We start from the raw sequence: 13369 nt of genomic DNA, 5'->3' as shown, positions 1-13369 counted from the left end.
AGCCTAAAAATCAGTCTGAACTTGATTCTGAGTTAACATAGCCAGTGACTGTACTTGCCATTTTACTGTAGCTGTCAGGTGTTCTCTGTGTATTTATTAGTTTAATTTTCATAACACTAAATGGGGCAAGTAGTGTTACAGCTTTATTTAGATACGGAAACAGGTACAGAGAAGTTTTAAAATGTGCCCATAATAGCAAAGCAAGTAAAGGAGAGAGGGTTTGAAGTCTGGCCCTGTTTCTAAGCATCTTGCCTTGTTGCCTGTCTGCCTGTGCTCTGCAGCACTAAGCTGTGAGGGAATGTGTTCTTAAGCACTGAAATAAAATGCTGGGTTGACAATCTGGCTGCCAATTTTAATTTGAATATCTGAGTCTGTGATGTGTATGTGCTGAGAAGGAGTATGTGCACAAATGTGTAGGCAGGTCTTTGCTGAGGCCAGAAGCATCTGCACTCCTATTATAGACCACCTTACAGGAGTGCTAGGAACCAAACCCAGCTCCGTTGCAAGAGTAGGATATACTCTTAACTGCTGAGCCATCTCTAGCCTTGAAAAGCTAACTTTGTTTTAAAAAAAATTAGTTTAAGGCTCTTTACAGACAGTGTATAAGTCTTTAGCTTTTTGTAAATTACTATGTATTATTTCTCACTGTGACTGGTAAAGCACTTAGTATTTTTCCTGAGAAATATTAAATTGACCATGTGAGCATTTAGCTTTGCCTTACTGATACCTCCTTTTCCTTCAAAGGCTTTCAAGGAGTACACAAGTGATGACATGAGCGTGGCACCTGAAGACAGGGTGTGGGTGAGAGGGTGGTTCCCAATCCTCTTTGAGTTGTCTTGTATCATCAATAGATGCAAATTAGATGTAAGAACCAGGTAACAATCCGTATTTGAACATTTAAGCTTTGGAGGATTTACTGTCATTTTAATGAACTTTTCTTTTGGATACAAACAAGTTTACAGTTAGAGACCAGAAAATTTTTTTACCAAATATATTAAGAATTAGTACAACTTAGTCTACCCCGGATATTACACTCTATTTGCACAGCCAATTTTAATGCCTATTGAACAGTAAACATGTTATGACTAAACTGATCAATTCAAGTTTTAATCATCAACTGAAATGAATGAATTATTTCAGATTCCAAATACAGTGGAGGGTGGGGGAAGAGCAAGTTCAAGAGAGCACACAAGTTTGGTAGCCTGGTGGTAGTGGAGGTGGTGGTGGCGGTGGTTGTGGCAGTAGCGGTGGTTGTGGCAGCAGCGGCAGCAGCACCAGTGGCTGTGGCAGCTGCAGCCTTTAATACCAGCACTTGGGAGGGAGAGGCAGGCAGATCTCTCTGAGTTGGAAGTCAGCCTGATCTACAGAGTGAGGACTACCAGGGTTACACAGAGAAATCCTGTCTCTAAAAACAAAAAAGGAAAAAAAAAAAAAGGCACATTTATATTATTACTTTAAAAAAATGATTACTAGATGTTAGTGCAAAATGAAATTTTAGTCTATTTTTAACTTTTATGTTTAATACTATAAACATTTTTTTAACTTTTTCTCAGAAACTGCAGTTAATGATAAAATTTTTTCCTGGAAAACAGTAGAAACATTTTTTAAAAATTAAATGAGCTTTGATTTTTTAAAAATAAATGAGCTTTGCACCCCGTCCTTTCTGCCCCTCCCTCCCTCCCGTGTGCTTATGCTAGGAGGGTAAGCCCCACATGGTTAAGGGATTTTTAAATAATTAGTCTTGAATTTTAACAGGTTGCTAAGAGGACCTCTATAAGCAGCTTACCCTGTGAAAGTACAGAGTGAAATGTCTGATACGCTATAGACAGAACTGAGCTTTTTGAGAAACAGCTACTGTCTGAGCCTACATTGGATCGCAGCCTTTTTCATCAGAATTTCTGCTATAACAAATAAAGCTCTAACAGTGAACCATCCCCCAACTGTAATTCCCAGTTTAATTTTGATGGGTACAGTTTTCACATCAGAAAGGAAGAGTCACTTTGTGTCAGTCTCTGCCCTTGCTTATAACATAACCTTAGGTGTTACAGGCTGATGTGCACCTGATAGGGACTGAACGGACCAGGCTTATTTTACCTATCCACATAACACATGTTTTGAGAATCTTCTACATCTCAGACATGTGCTAGGCCTGGGCAATGTCACAGCATGTGACCTAGGCTCTGGACAGTCCTTTGGAACATTTTAGAGACATTTTTGTTTTAACTGACCATTTAATAAAAGTATTACTTCAAGAAAAATAATAAATCAGAAAGGCAATTTCCGTTTTAGTGCTTAAAAGCTTGGCAGTATGATCTCTAGGTGTTTTATTTGTTCATCACATACTGACTGCTTGCCTAAGTTGTTAGCATTGCCTAGAATATAGCAGGAACCAAGAGACATGCAGATCATGGAGATTAGGCCTCAGTGGGTTGGTTAATAGATCTTTTCTGTGGAGATATTATGGGAGCAGTATCCATACTGGTAGCTGAAAGTCCCTGTAACCCTTTGATACAGATTTTTCCAAGGGGTGGTGGTGGTGGTTGTTGTTGTTCTTGTTCTTAGAATGCTGTGAGCCCTTTCACCCTTTCCCATAGTTCTGTAGAATTAATATTCACTCGAATGATGGCATACTTCAGTCTGCATTTCTGTCTTAGTCACTGTGCTATTGCTGTGAAGAGACACCATAGCCATGGCGACTCTTACAAAGGAAAGCATTGAACTGGGCCTAACTCACAGTTTCAGAGGGTAGTCCATTACCCCATGGTAGGAAGCATGGTGCCAGGCAGGCAGACATGGTGCTGGAGAAAGAGCCAAGAGAGTACAGACAGCAGAAAGAGAGAGAAACACTGAGCCTTACTTGAGCATATGAAACCCCAAAGCCCATCCCAGTAATAGAACTACCCGCAGCAAGGCTACACCTCCTAATCCCTGTCACGTAGTGCTACACGATAATGACAAGGTATTCAATAGATGAGCCTCTGGGGCCATTCCTAGTCAAACCACCACAGATTCCATTTACAGGTGTTGTTTTTTAAAGATTTATTTATTATTATATCTAAGTACACTGTAGCTGTCTTCTGATGCACCAGAAGAGGCCGTCAGATCTCATTACAACCACATCGTGGTTGTGAGCCACGATGTGGTTGCTGGGATTTGAACTCAGGACCTTCAGAAGAGTAGTCAGTGCTCTTAACCCGTGAGCCATCTCTGCAGCTCCATTTACAGTTCTAATAGCTAGACTAGTAGGAGTGGGAAAGGAAAAATAAATGATTTTCAGGTCAGAGCTTTTGCAGTTTTTATTTTCTGAACCTTGTGTCCTAAAGGAACCTGTAATTTTACAGCTTGAATTACATCATATTCAATATGCATTAATATCCAGTGTTAACTTTAGCAAGTATTAACTTTGATTTTTTCGTACATTTGTAAACTTTAACCCTTTCTTAGGAAGTTTTGCTTCTTTACATTACAGCTTTCCTAATTGTGTTCTGTTATTTTAGGGGCTTAACAGTAATGTTTGAAATAATGAAAACATATGGCCACACTTATGAAAAACATTGGTGGCAGGACTTATTCAGAATTGTTTTCAGAATCTTTGACAACATGAAATTGCCAGAACAGCAGACAGAGGTAAGAGAATGCCTTTAGCATAAAGTTAGAACAGTCTCAGGTTTTCATTCAGTACATGGTAACGTTTGAAGTGAAGCACATTGGACATGAAAGAATTCCTAGAAGTTCTTCAATACGTGACAAATAGTATTTTCTTTCATTAGCAAGAACACTATTTGGAAATATGACTGAATTAGTGGTTTAATTCTTATATTCATTGCTTTTGTTAAACTGTCAGCTTCTCTTCCATATTTTGTTATAGTCACAGCTAAGAAATACCAGAAACTTTCATTAATATTAGATTCGGAATTCTAATAAAAGAAATTCAAAGTAAAATTAGTTTTATTTATTATGACGTATTTTTACTATAAAACACTTATAGTTCAGGCTCTGTGGCTAGAGAGCCTCATTTTTCCTCCCTGTCCTATAGATCAATATTAAGTGGAGACTTTTATAATTATGTTTAATGTAATTTGAGGGAGGAGAGTTGAGACAGAGTCTAATGGTTGGTGGACAGCATGACCTTCATTTCATGACCTCCTTCCCCCCCCCACCCCCAGAAAGCTGAATGGATGACAACAACTTGTAACCATGCCCTTTATGCAATATGTGATGTATTCACCCAGTATTTAGAAGTTCTCAGCGATGTACTTTTGGATGATATTTTTGCCCAGCTTTACTGGTGTGTACAACAAGGTAGGTGTGTACCAGTTATGTTAACACCAAGTATGACTTGTGATACTGGGATATTTAAATGAATTGTTCTTTTCTTTTCTAGACAATGAGCAGTTAGCACGATCTGGTACAAACTGCTTAGAAAACGTGGTTATTCTGAATGGTGAAAAGTTTACTCTTGAAATCTGGGATAAAACATGTAACTGCACCCTGGATATCTTCAAAACCACAATTCCTCATGCGTAAGACCTACATTTATACTTGTATACTAATGGGGTTTGAAAGTGAGCAGTGAGTACTGTAACAGCTACATGAAGTAAGTGATTTGTGAGCCAAAACAGTATAATTATTCAAAATTTGAGTCATAACACGTTGACCCCACTGATTTTATAAGATTATATTTGAACGTACCACACCAAGTGAGAGTTGTCAGTCAGAGAAAGAAAGCATCCTTAACATGTATTTCAGTTACAGAAGACTTACTAGTCTAAAGAAAATTGCTTATCAATACTACACTGGACTCCCAAATTGTCATCTTTCTGTTAGGAATGAGTTATAAATAGATTTTAATCGGTGAAGAAACTAAAACACATTAACACGGCTTATTCACAGGATAGACTGGAGTCACACCCAGTACATCCCTGGTGCTCAGTCTGATATATATATGGCTTTAAGTCTGTAGGTAGACTGTAGAAACATTAACTGTGCCCAGTACTGATATAAAATCACATGAAAACTATCAACTAGTCTACGTTTTTAACTTTATATCATCCTGTTTTGAAATATAATTTAAATCTGGTGTATGTTCTTAGAATACTCTTACAAATATTAACATTGAAAATAGGAAGTAAAATACAAGAAATACACTAGAAAAGTGGTCTATACTGAAAGATGCACAGTGATTTCTTTGACAAGCTTCCAATTACTCAATACATTTTCACACAATACATTTATCTTGGAGCAAGGTAAGCAGCTGACAGCTGAAACATGTCTGTCAGTGCTTGTGTCTGTGACTCTGTCAAAGACAGTATGAATTCTTACCTACTAGTTCCACAGCCACACCCACACCCACCCCATGAACTCTCTATAAAAATCCAGTGGCTACATGTTATTTTTAATTAGACCTGCATGTGCTTTAGATTGTTGAGTTATATGCTCATTATAACCTTAAGTGTCATCTAATAAGCTTTTCTTGGTAGAAAGGCTCTATTTCCTACTCGTCTTTATTAAGTGGAGATGTCTGTTGGCATCTGTCTACCCAGAGCTTATGCTTTTCAGAAAGGAGAATTTGATGCTAGATCATATTTCTGCTGCAAGCACCCAGTTCAGCGGTGGCAAATTAATTTCTCTTTGGTACCTTGTTGACTTATTTTTTTCTAAATATTTAAAAAACAGATTCTAAAGAGTTAATGAATTTTGATTTTTTATTTTTTAATTTTTAATTCTGTGAAAATTTTTGAAAAGTGGTAGACTTTAAAAACAATCTTGTTTTTGGATGATATTTAAGATTACTATTTAGAAGAAGTAAGTGTAAAATTTGTACACTTCAGAAAGTATAATTTACCGTAAAACTACTTACCCTTATAACTTATAATTGAGTGCTGCTGAACTTTTTCCGAAAGTACATCTTTTAAATTTTTTACTGAATGGATTTCAGAAAATTGCTGATAGTAGTCAGACTTTTAAAATAAAGTGTAATGTTTTTCACTTTTTAGTTCCCATTTAAAATATATTGCATGTAGCATAAGTCCTTCCTATGGCCCCCATGACTGGTTTTTGCTTTGGTATGTTAAAGGCTTCTGACTTGGCGTCCTACCTCTGGCGAGGCCGCACCCCCATCTCCATCAGCTATGAGTGAAAAGCCGTTGGTAAGTAAGTAAATCATCCTTGACGCTGTCTGTGGAAGTGATTTAACTATCGGCCTAACTCTTCGTCAGGGTCCGAGTCTGTCCCGTTGCTATGACAAAACACCTAAGCTTACTTAGTTTAGAAGTGACCGAAGTTGGCTTCTTGAAGCTGTGCAGGCTGCAAACTGTGAGCACTCAGTATCTAATGTAGGCTAGCTACACTTTGCTTCCACAGTGGTACCTTATACCCTTATACACAAGACACATAAGAATGTTTGGATACAAACATTTCAACTGCCAGGGATACCAACTCTCTTTAAAAGATGGTGTAAGTTTCTCATTTGAAATTCTCAGATTAAAGTTCCTGGTGGTAAATTTAACTTGTAACAATTTTATATTGTGTATATACCATGAAGAGGGTACTTAAATTTTCTGTTTTATATAGGACACAGAGAAAAATGATTTTAAGGATTATAAATGTAGGTACCAGATTATATAGAGATTTTCACACTATTTTAGATAGTATTAAATTTTTTTTTAACTTTTTACTTTGATATAATTTCATTGTGTAGAAAATAGTTAAGGCTATTATAGTGGTTATTATTACTCTGGGGGTTTGCTACACCCCCTTGTTGTCTTTAAATATCTATCAGAGGTTCCTAAATAAAAGACACAGAGACCTTTAGATTTATAAGAAGCCTTAAAGCACCACAGATGGGCAGCTCTCAGCCTTCTAAGCTGTCTCGTCTGCTTCCCCTGCCAAGATCCCCATAAACGCTTGAATGTCTTCCATTAGCGCTGCTCCTGCTTCATCAGGCCAGCCCTCGTGGCCACATGCTCACAATCCACATTACCCCAAGGCAACTTCCTCCTTCTTCCTCCCTTACTCTCTTTCCTGGTTCCTTCCTGAGACTGCCTCCCCCCAAACACACACACACACACACACACACACACACACACACACACATATACTGCAGCTCCGCCTACTTTTCTTCTACTTAGCCCAGGATGTAGGCATGTTTGCTAGCCAATCAGGGATAACTTGGGGGGCAGGGTTAACACACCACAAAAACAAGTGTACCTTGGGAATTCACTCGTTTTGAGGCAACCAGATTATGGGATGCAGTATCTAGTGGTTCAATGCATAGCATCACCAGCCCAACCCCAACAGGAATTTCTTCAACCCCATATATTGGTTTCTTTACACAGTTGTATAAAAAAAAACACTTGACCAGCATTAATTGAATTATTACTAGTCTTTTATGTAAATATCTAGGACATGGGTACTTAGCCATGTCCTTACAAGAAGAATTCCCAAACTTAGCCAGCCTAACTCCCTGTTGCTCCAGGGCACAGCTTGTGGTTATTTGCTGTTTTGCTTTGTCACCTGCTTCCACTCTCTCCTCACTCCCTTCCTCTGCCCATGTGGTTCTCAGAATTATTTGAAAAAACAATTACAAATATGTCCTTTAGCCATTATAAGAGTCTCATGTTTTATTTCTTTGATGATACCAGAAGGTTAACCAGATAATTCTTATTGAGACTATTTTTATCTAATATGTAGGCTTTATTCTGATTCTGTTTTTCCCATTTTACCATAATGAACATGAAAAAGATAACTATTCACATTGTTTTTCTAGCCCTTGAAATTTTTACAAAGATTTGTCTGTCTGTTTATGTGAATGTGTTATATGTATTTGCCTATGCAAGTTTTTGTGCTCCACAATTGTACAGGAACACGCAAAATGTTGTCAGCTCCCTTAGAAATTGAGTTACAGATAGTTGTGAGCCACAATGTGGACCCTAGGAATCTAGCCCAGGTTCTGCACTTTGGATCTCCAGCCCCTCTCTCCAGTCCCTAGCCCTTGAAATTTCATCCTAGGAGACCATAGTAGCAAGATAGTGCCTACTGACCTGTTTGTTTCCCACAGCCCTTAAATTTTTCAAGTAATTGTTTACAGTTAAAACATAGATTACATACCAACATGGTATTCTTTTGAGAACTATAGTACCTGCCACAGAGGCTCATAATTGTCCCATAACTGATCTACTGGATTCTATTAGATACCCTACCACTTGTGGGATATCCTGTCTATGCCAGGAATGAGGGTACTCTCCTGTGATTACTCCCCCACTGCTCAGGGTAGAATCTGCACTATGGCTTTGCTTTTTGCCCAAGGAAATATTGGATCTGAGTTATCTAGTTCCATTCTGTTGTACATGTCATTCACCCTCTGTGTAAAGTAAAACTTGTAGTATCGACAAGTCAGATAATACACTTCACCTCAGGCTTGGGTATGGAAGACTGAGTCCCACTCATGTCTTGGCCCCGCAGCACTGGTTCACTCTCTGTTCTTGCAGCTGCTGCTGTTGCTGCTACCATTTCTCTCCCCTACCATCTCTCTTCTAAATCCATCTTTGTCTTTCCTCTGACTACTTAGACCTTGCCAATGTTGTAGGAATTTCACACTGTCATTCCTAGCCAAAGTATTTCTTGCTATACACTTAAGGAACATATTTTTAAAATAGGTTTAATATAAGTATTTATATGTATAAGGAAGAATGCAGGCCTTAAAATGTACCAGGTTTTTATACTACCTTGCTACTTCAAGTCCAATACAGTTGTAATTACTAGGCCATTTGTTTCCTTTACATTTACAAGTAATATTACTATTATATATTGAAAGATTTTTAAGTGTAAATATGGTTTAGCATATCTAGGCAGTGTCCCCACGGGTGCATGAGGAATCTCTTACAGGGCTCACTGGCTCTGCTACAGTGTCGTCCATTTCTAAAGGGGACGTGAAGCTCGATGATTGCGTCCTGATTCAGAACTATCCTCCAAAGGGCAGAGATGACAAAATAACACAGCCTCTTTTTTTTTACGTTGCTTAATCAGAAAAATTGAGAAAATTCTACCTAGTCATTCAGAAATTTCTAAAGTAGCCTTTCAGCCTTCAGTGTTACAGCCTAGTTTAAGGGTTGCCTAAGTGTTTCCTAATGTGTAGCTTTTACTTTGAAATGTTTTTTAAGTCATCTTAGTCAGATAAATACTCTGCTGATCTAGAATTTTTTTTTTACTTCAAGCTTCTGTGTGTTTAAAAAAACTTACCTAGATCACTAAGACCCGTAACAACAATAATATGGCTCAATACCATAGAATGCTTGATCGTTTAAGAGTATTACCATAGGACTAGAGAGATTCTCAGTGTTTGTTTAAGAGTATTACCATAGGACTAGAGAGATTCTCAGTGTTTGTTTAAGAGTATTACCATAGGACTAGAGAGATTCTCAGTGTTTGTTTAAGAGTATTACCATAGGACTAGAGAGATTCTCAGTGTTTAAGAGTATTACCATAGGACTAGAGAGATTCTCAGTGTTTAAGAGCGAAAACTGAGGTTGCAGAGGCCCTGCAGAGTTTATTTCTCGGCACTCACATGGTGGCTCACAATTTCTGTAGCTCCAGCTCCCTTTGTGGTCTCTGTTGGCATCTGCACTAATGAACACACACATACACACACACATATACACACGCACACACACAAAAATAAATCTTGAAGAAAATGTTTTCATACTTAATCCTTTCAAAAAATATAAATATACATAAAACCCCTATTTCAAAAGCTCATTAAGGTTTTCCCTCCTACTGCTATTACAGCTCAAGTCAGACTACCATGTAAGTCTGTTCGACTTGTGTCCAGCTTCCCTTCATGACAGCAAACTCCTGTTTAGTCACCTCATACTGACCTTTCTGGTCCTTGATGTCTTGTATAACAGAAGATACTTTCCTAACTCCTCCCACAAAGGAAAGTCATGTCAGCTACATGACCTCTCCCTCCATTTTAACACATGTGAGTTGTGTCAGACCTGGAGAATACTTACGAATAGTGCTGCTTTCTCATTCATTGCAACATCACATTCTCATCCATAGCACATGAAGGGTATCAAGCCTGAGACCACAAAGGCTCAGAAAGGGGGGTTTGGTTTGGTTTGGTTTGGTTTGGTTTGGTTTGGTTTGGTTTGGTTTGGTTTGGTTTGGTTTGGTTTTTTGAGACAGGCTATCTCTGTGGAGCCTTGGCTATCCTGGAACTCTCTGCTTCTTCTGTGATAGGATCAGAGGGGAGCGCCACCACACCCAGCCTGGGTTTAGGTTTTGTGCGCTGAGTCTCACACTCTCTGTAGTCCAGGCTGGCCTCACATTTGCAGCAGTCCTTTTGCATGAACCTCAGTCATGTCCTGAAGACACTTATCTTTATCTATGTCTAGACAATTTTAAATAGAGGAAATCTTTTTTATGGATAATGTGTAAATTTTATACTTTAAAAAAACTAGTATAATGGAAAGCATGTTTGTCCCTGTGATGTGGTTATCTAATGAATTTATCTTATTAGGATGCAATATCACAAAAATCTGTAGACATACATGATTGTGTTCAACCAAGATCTTCAGATAACAGACAGCAAGCACCACTGGTTTCTGCTTCTACTGTGAGTGAAGAAGTTAGCAAAGTGAAATCCACAGCAAGTGAGTTATTTCTGTAAATACAAGTGAACTGTGCTGTGTGTATGTAAGGGACACTTGGTTACTCTTATTAATGACTGTATGCCATAGTTGGTCTTGATCACTTTTTACTTTTACTCTGTCTACTACCCCAGTGTGGACGTCTCTTTCAAAACCTTCACCAACATGTGCAATGTCAGTTTTGATCACAGTGCCTTTGGCTGATGTTTGTGTTGGGCACATGATCTTCCTTCTCTATCCCATCTACACTTGAACACATTTTCTGTCTGTAAAGGTGCCTGTCTTCCTGGGAACTATAGAAAGCACCCCACCATCCCACCGTAGGTAGGAGCTAGCCCCCAACTCGGGAGGATCAGGCTCTTCTGCACTCCGGCCCACCTTGTGTCTCTGTGGACCACCATCAGACTGTCTTATCACCTTAGCCCAAAAATGGGACACTCACTTTTTGACATCAGTTCAGTTTTGTTTGCTGAAATACAAAAGGTGACACCTCCTTAGAAAAGAAAGTAGCTTTAAGCACACTGTAAAACCTGAGGTTGTGGCCAGCATGATGGCTCAGCAGGTGAAGACACTTGCTCCAGGCCTGATGCCTAGACTTTGATGGAAACTCCATGGTACAAGGAAAAAAATTGACTGCTCGAAGTTGCCATCTGGCCTCCACCCGCCAGAACACAGACATATACACATGTGTAGTAAACACAAAATAAATAAATGTAGTAAAAATTTTAAATGGGGCAGAACTGATTATTTGCAAATAAGCAACCGACTTCAGAATGTTGTGCAAACATTCTGCCTAGGCACAAAACATTTCCATCATGGGAAGGAAATCCCATATTCAGTGAGCAACCACTGTTTTTTCTCCCCTTCTCTAGCCCTTGGCAATCACCATTCTGCTTTCTGTTTCTGTGATTAGACTCTTCAGTGGGTTTTATATAGGTGACATCATACAATAAGTGGCCTTAAGGGTCTTCATCATTGGAATCTGTAACTCAGTCAGTTTTACTTCTGAGTTAGCAATCGTGTGTGTGTGTGTGTGTGTGTTTGTGTGTGTTTGCCCACTCAGCTCTGACATTGAGCTTTTGACATGTTGATTATGAGGAGTGCTGGTGGGAATAATCATGTTCAAGCATGGTTTGAAGGCCTGTTTTCACATCTTTTGTAATGTACCTAGAAGTAGAATTATTGTACAGTGTACTGATTGTTTGTAACTTCCAAGCTGTTCATGGTAGTAACACTATTTCACATTCCTACTAGCAGTCAGTACACCTCATTTGCCAAACTCTGTTACTAGGGATATCCAGACACCATGAGAGCGCTCTTAACTAATATCCTGATGAAACTGGTTTTTCTTAAACACTTGCCTACTATTAAGCCCCTGCTGGGGTCCAGGTGCTGCCAAGAGGCCTCATGGTCAGGATGTTTGAGCTAATGAAATGAAGGGTGAGATTGCACAGTGGGGACTGTGACTGTCATGGGGTGACACACGGGACAGCCTTGGGACTAGTTGAGTTCCTTGTTTTGTTTGTAACTTGTCTTCAACCATAAGGACCAAATGCTACATAGAACAATATTTCTAGAAACATACCTGAATAGGAAAGTTTCACATGTCTCAGCAAGTAAATTTAACTTGCAAAAATTGATACCAGAAAAGGAATTTTGTAGTAAATGCTTTTTATATCAGAAAGAAACGAGGGCATTGTAAATCAGCTACTGCTGGAGCCATTGCTCCAAGACTGAGTAATAAATAATTCCTCTTGGGTGTCTGTTGCTCATTGGAACCCAAATGTGTCCTTGCCACTCGGCCACATCAGTGCTGCCCAATGCGCATAGCAGCTAGCAGCTGCATCTTCTTTCTTGGTTTCTGCTTCTGTACCTGCCTAACTGTGTGGTTACAGAGGAGGAGCGCCTCCTGTGACTGGTAGATCGAGGAGTGATCTACCAGTCTCAGCTGTGGTGAGCACTCTGAAACTGGTGCTTAGTGCCAGTACCCTTAACATACATGTTTATAACTTACTTACTGCTGGATCAATTGAAAATACGCATTAGTTTAACTACACACATAGATTTGGACCCAAATAAACCTGTTGTATGGCTAAACCACAATATCACATGGTTTGATTAGAATCCTGGCTATCCCACTTTCTTTTTGGTGTTGATCTGGTTCTTGTAGTTTTCTTAAACAGGTTTTCATATTATTTTTAAACATTAGACTTGCACATTAGTCAAGACTCTTTATTTCAATAATAGCCTGCATATAACCAATTAGAACACATACACTGTTCAAGGCGCATAAGAGGTTTTAATTTAAGCAATTATTTTCCTAAACATTTCATCGACACAATGTTACTATAGCAAGTGGTACCTATGAACAAAGGCAGGATGTCTTCTTCAGTACAGATGTGCAGTGTGAGTGTGTGACCTTTGTACATAGTAATGTTTCCTTAGCGTTATAATGTTATAGAGATTATAAAGGATTCAAAATAATGTTCTGTTTGCATGTGCATTGGGGCGGTTTCCTCACAGAATTCCCAGAACAAAAATTGTTTGCTGCCCTGTTGATTAAATGTGTTGTGCAGCTGGAACTCATCCAGACCATCGACAACATTGTCTTCTTCCCAGCCACAAGCAAGAAGGAGGATGCAGAGAACTTAGCTGCTGCCCAGGTAAGGAGCTGTGAGACGAGGAAAGAACTTGAGGTGTCTAGACCTCAGATGACACCT

General features: G+C 38.9%; 1 protein-coding gene across 1 annotated transcript in view; it reads left to right on the top strand.

Annotated features, from left to right (window-relative positions):
• Positions 1-13369, top strand: part of Arfgef1 (ARF guanine nucleotide exchange factor 1) — a 98381-nt gene that overhangs the window by 78749 nt on the left and 6263 nt on the right. Inside the window, exons 29-35 of the mRNA XM_021167539.3 lie at positions 745-875; positions 3498-3627; positions 4167-4302; positions 4385-4523; positions 6077-6149; positions 10520-10652; positions 13173-13312. Coding sequence (XP_021023198.1) covers positions 745-875; positions 3498-3627; positions 4167-4302; positions 4385-4523; positions 6077-6149; positions 10520-10652; positions 13173-13312 — 882 coding nt within the window. The remainder of the gene's footprint in view (positions 1-744; positions 876-3497; positions 3628-4166; positions 4303-4384; positions 4524-6076; positions 6150-10519; positions 10653-13172; positions 13313-13369) is intronic.

This window comes from Mus caroli, unplaced genomic scaffold (genome assembly GCF_978045245.1).
Source record: "Mus caroli unplaced genomic scaffold, Mus_caroli_1 scaffold_1, whole genome shotgun sequence".
NCBI lineage: Eukaryota > Metazoa > Chordata > Mammalia > Rodentia > Muridae > Mus > Mus caroli.
The sequence above is the reverse complement of the archived record's forward strand: the minus strand, read 5'-3'. Positions and strand labels throughout refer to the sequence as shown.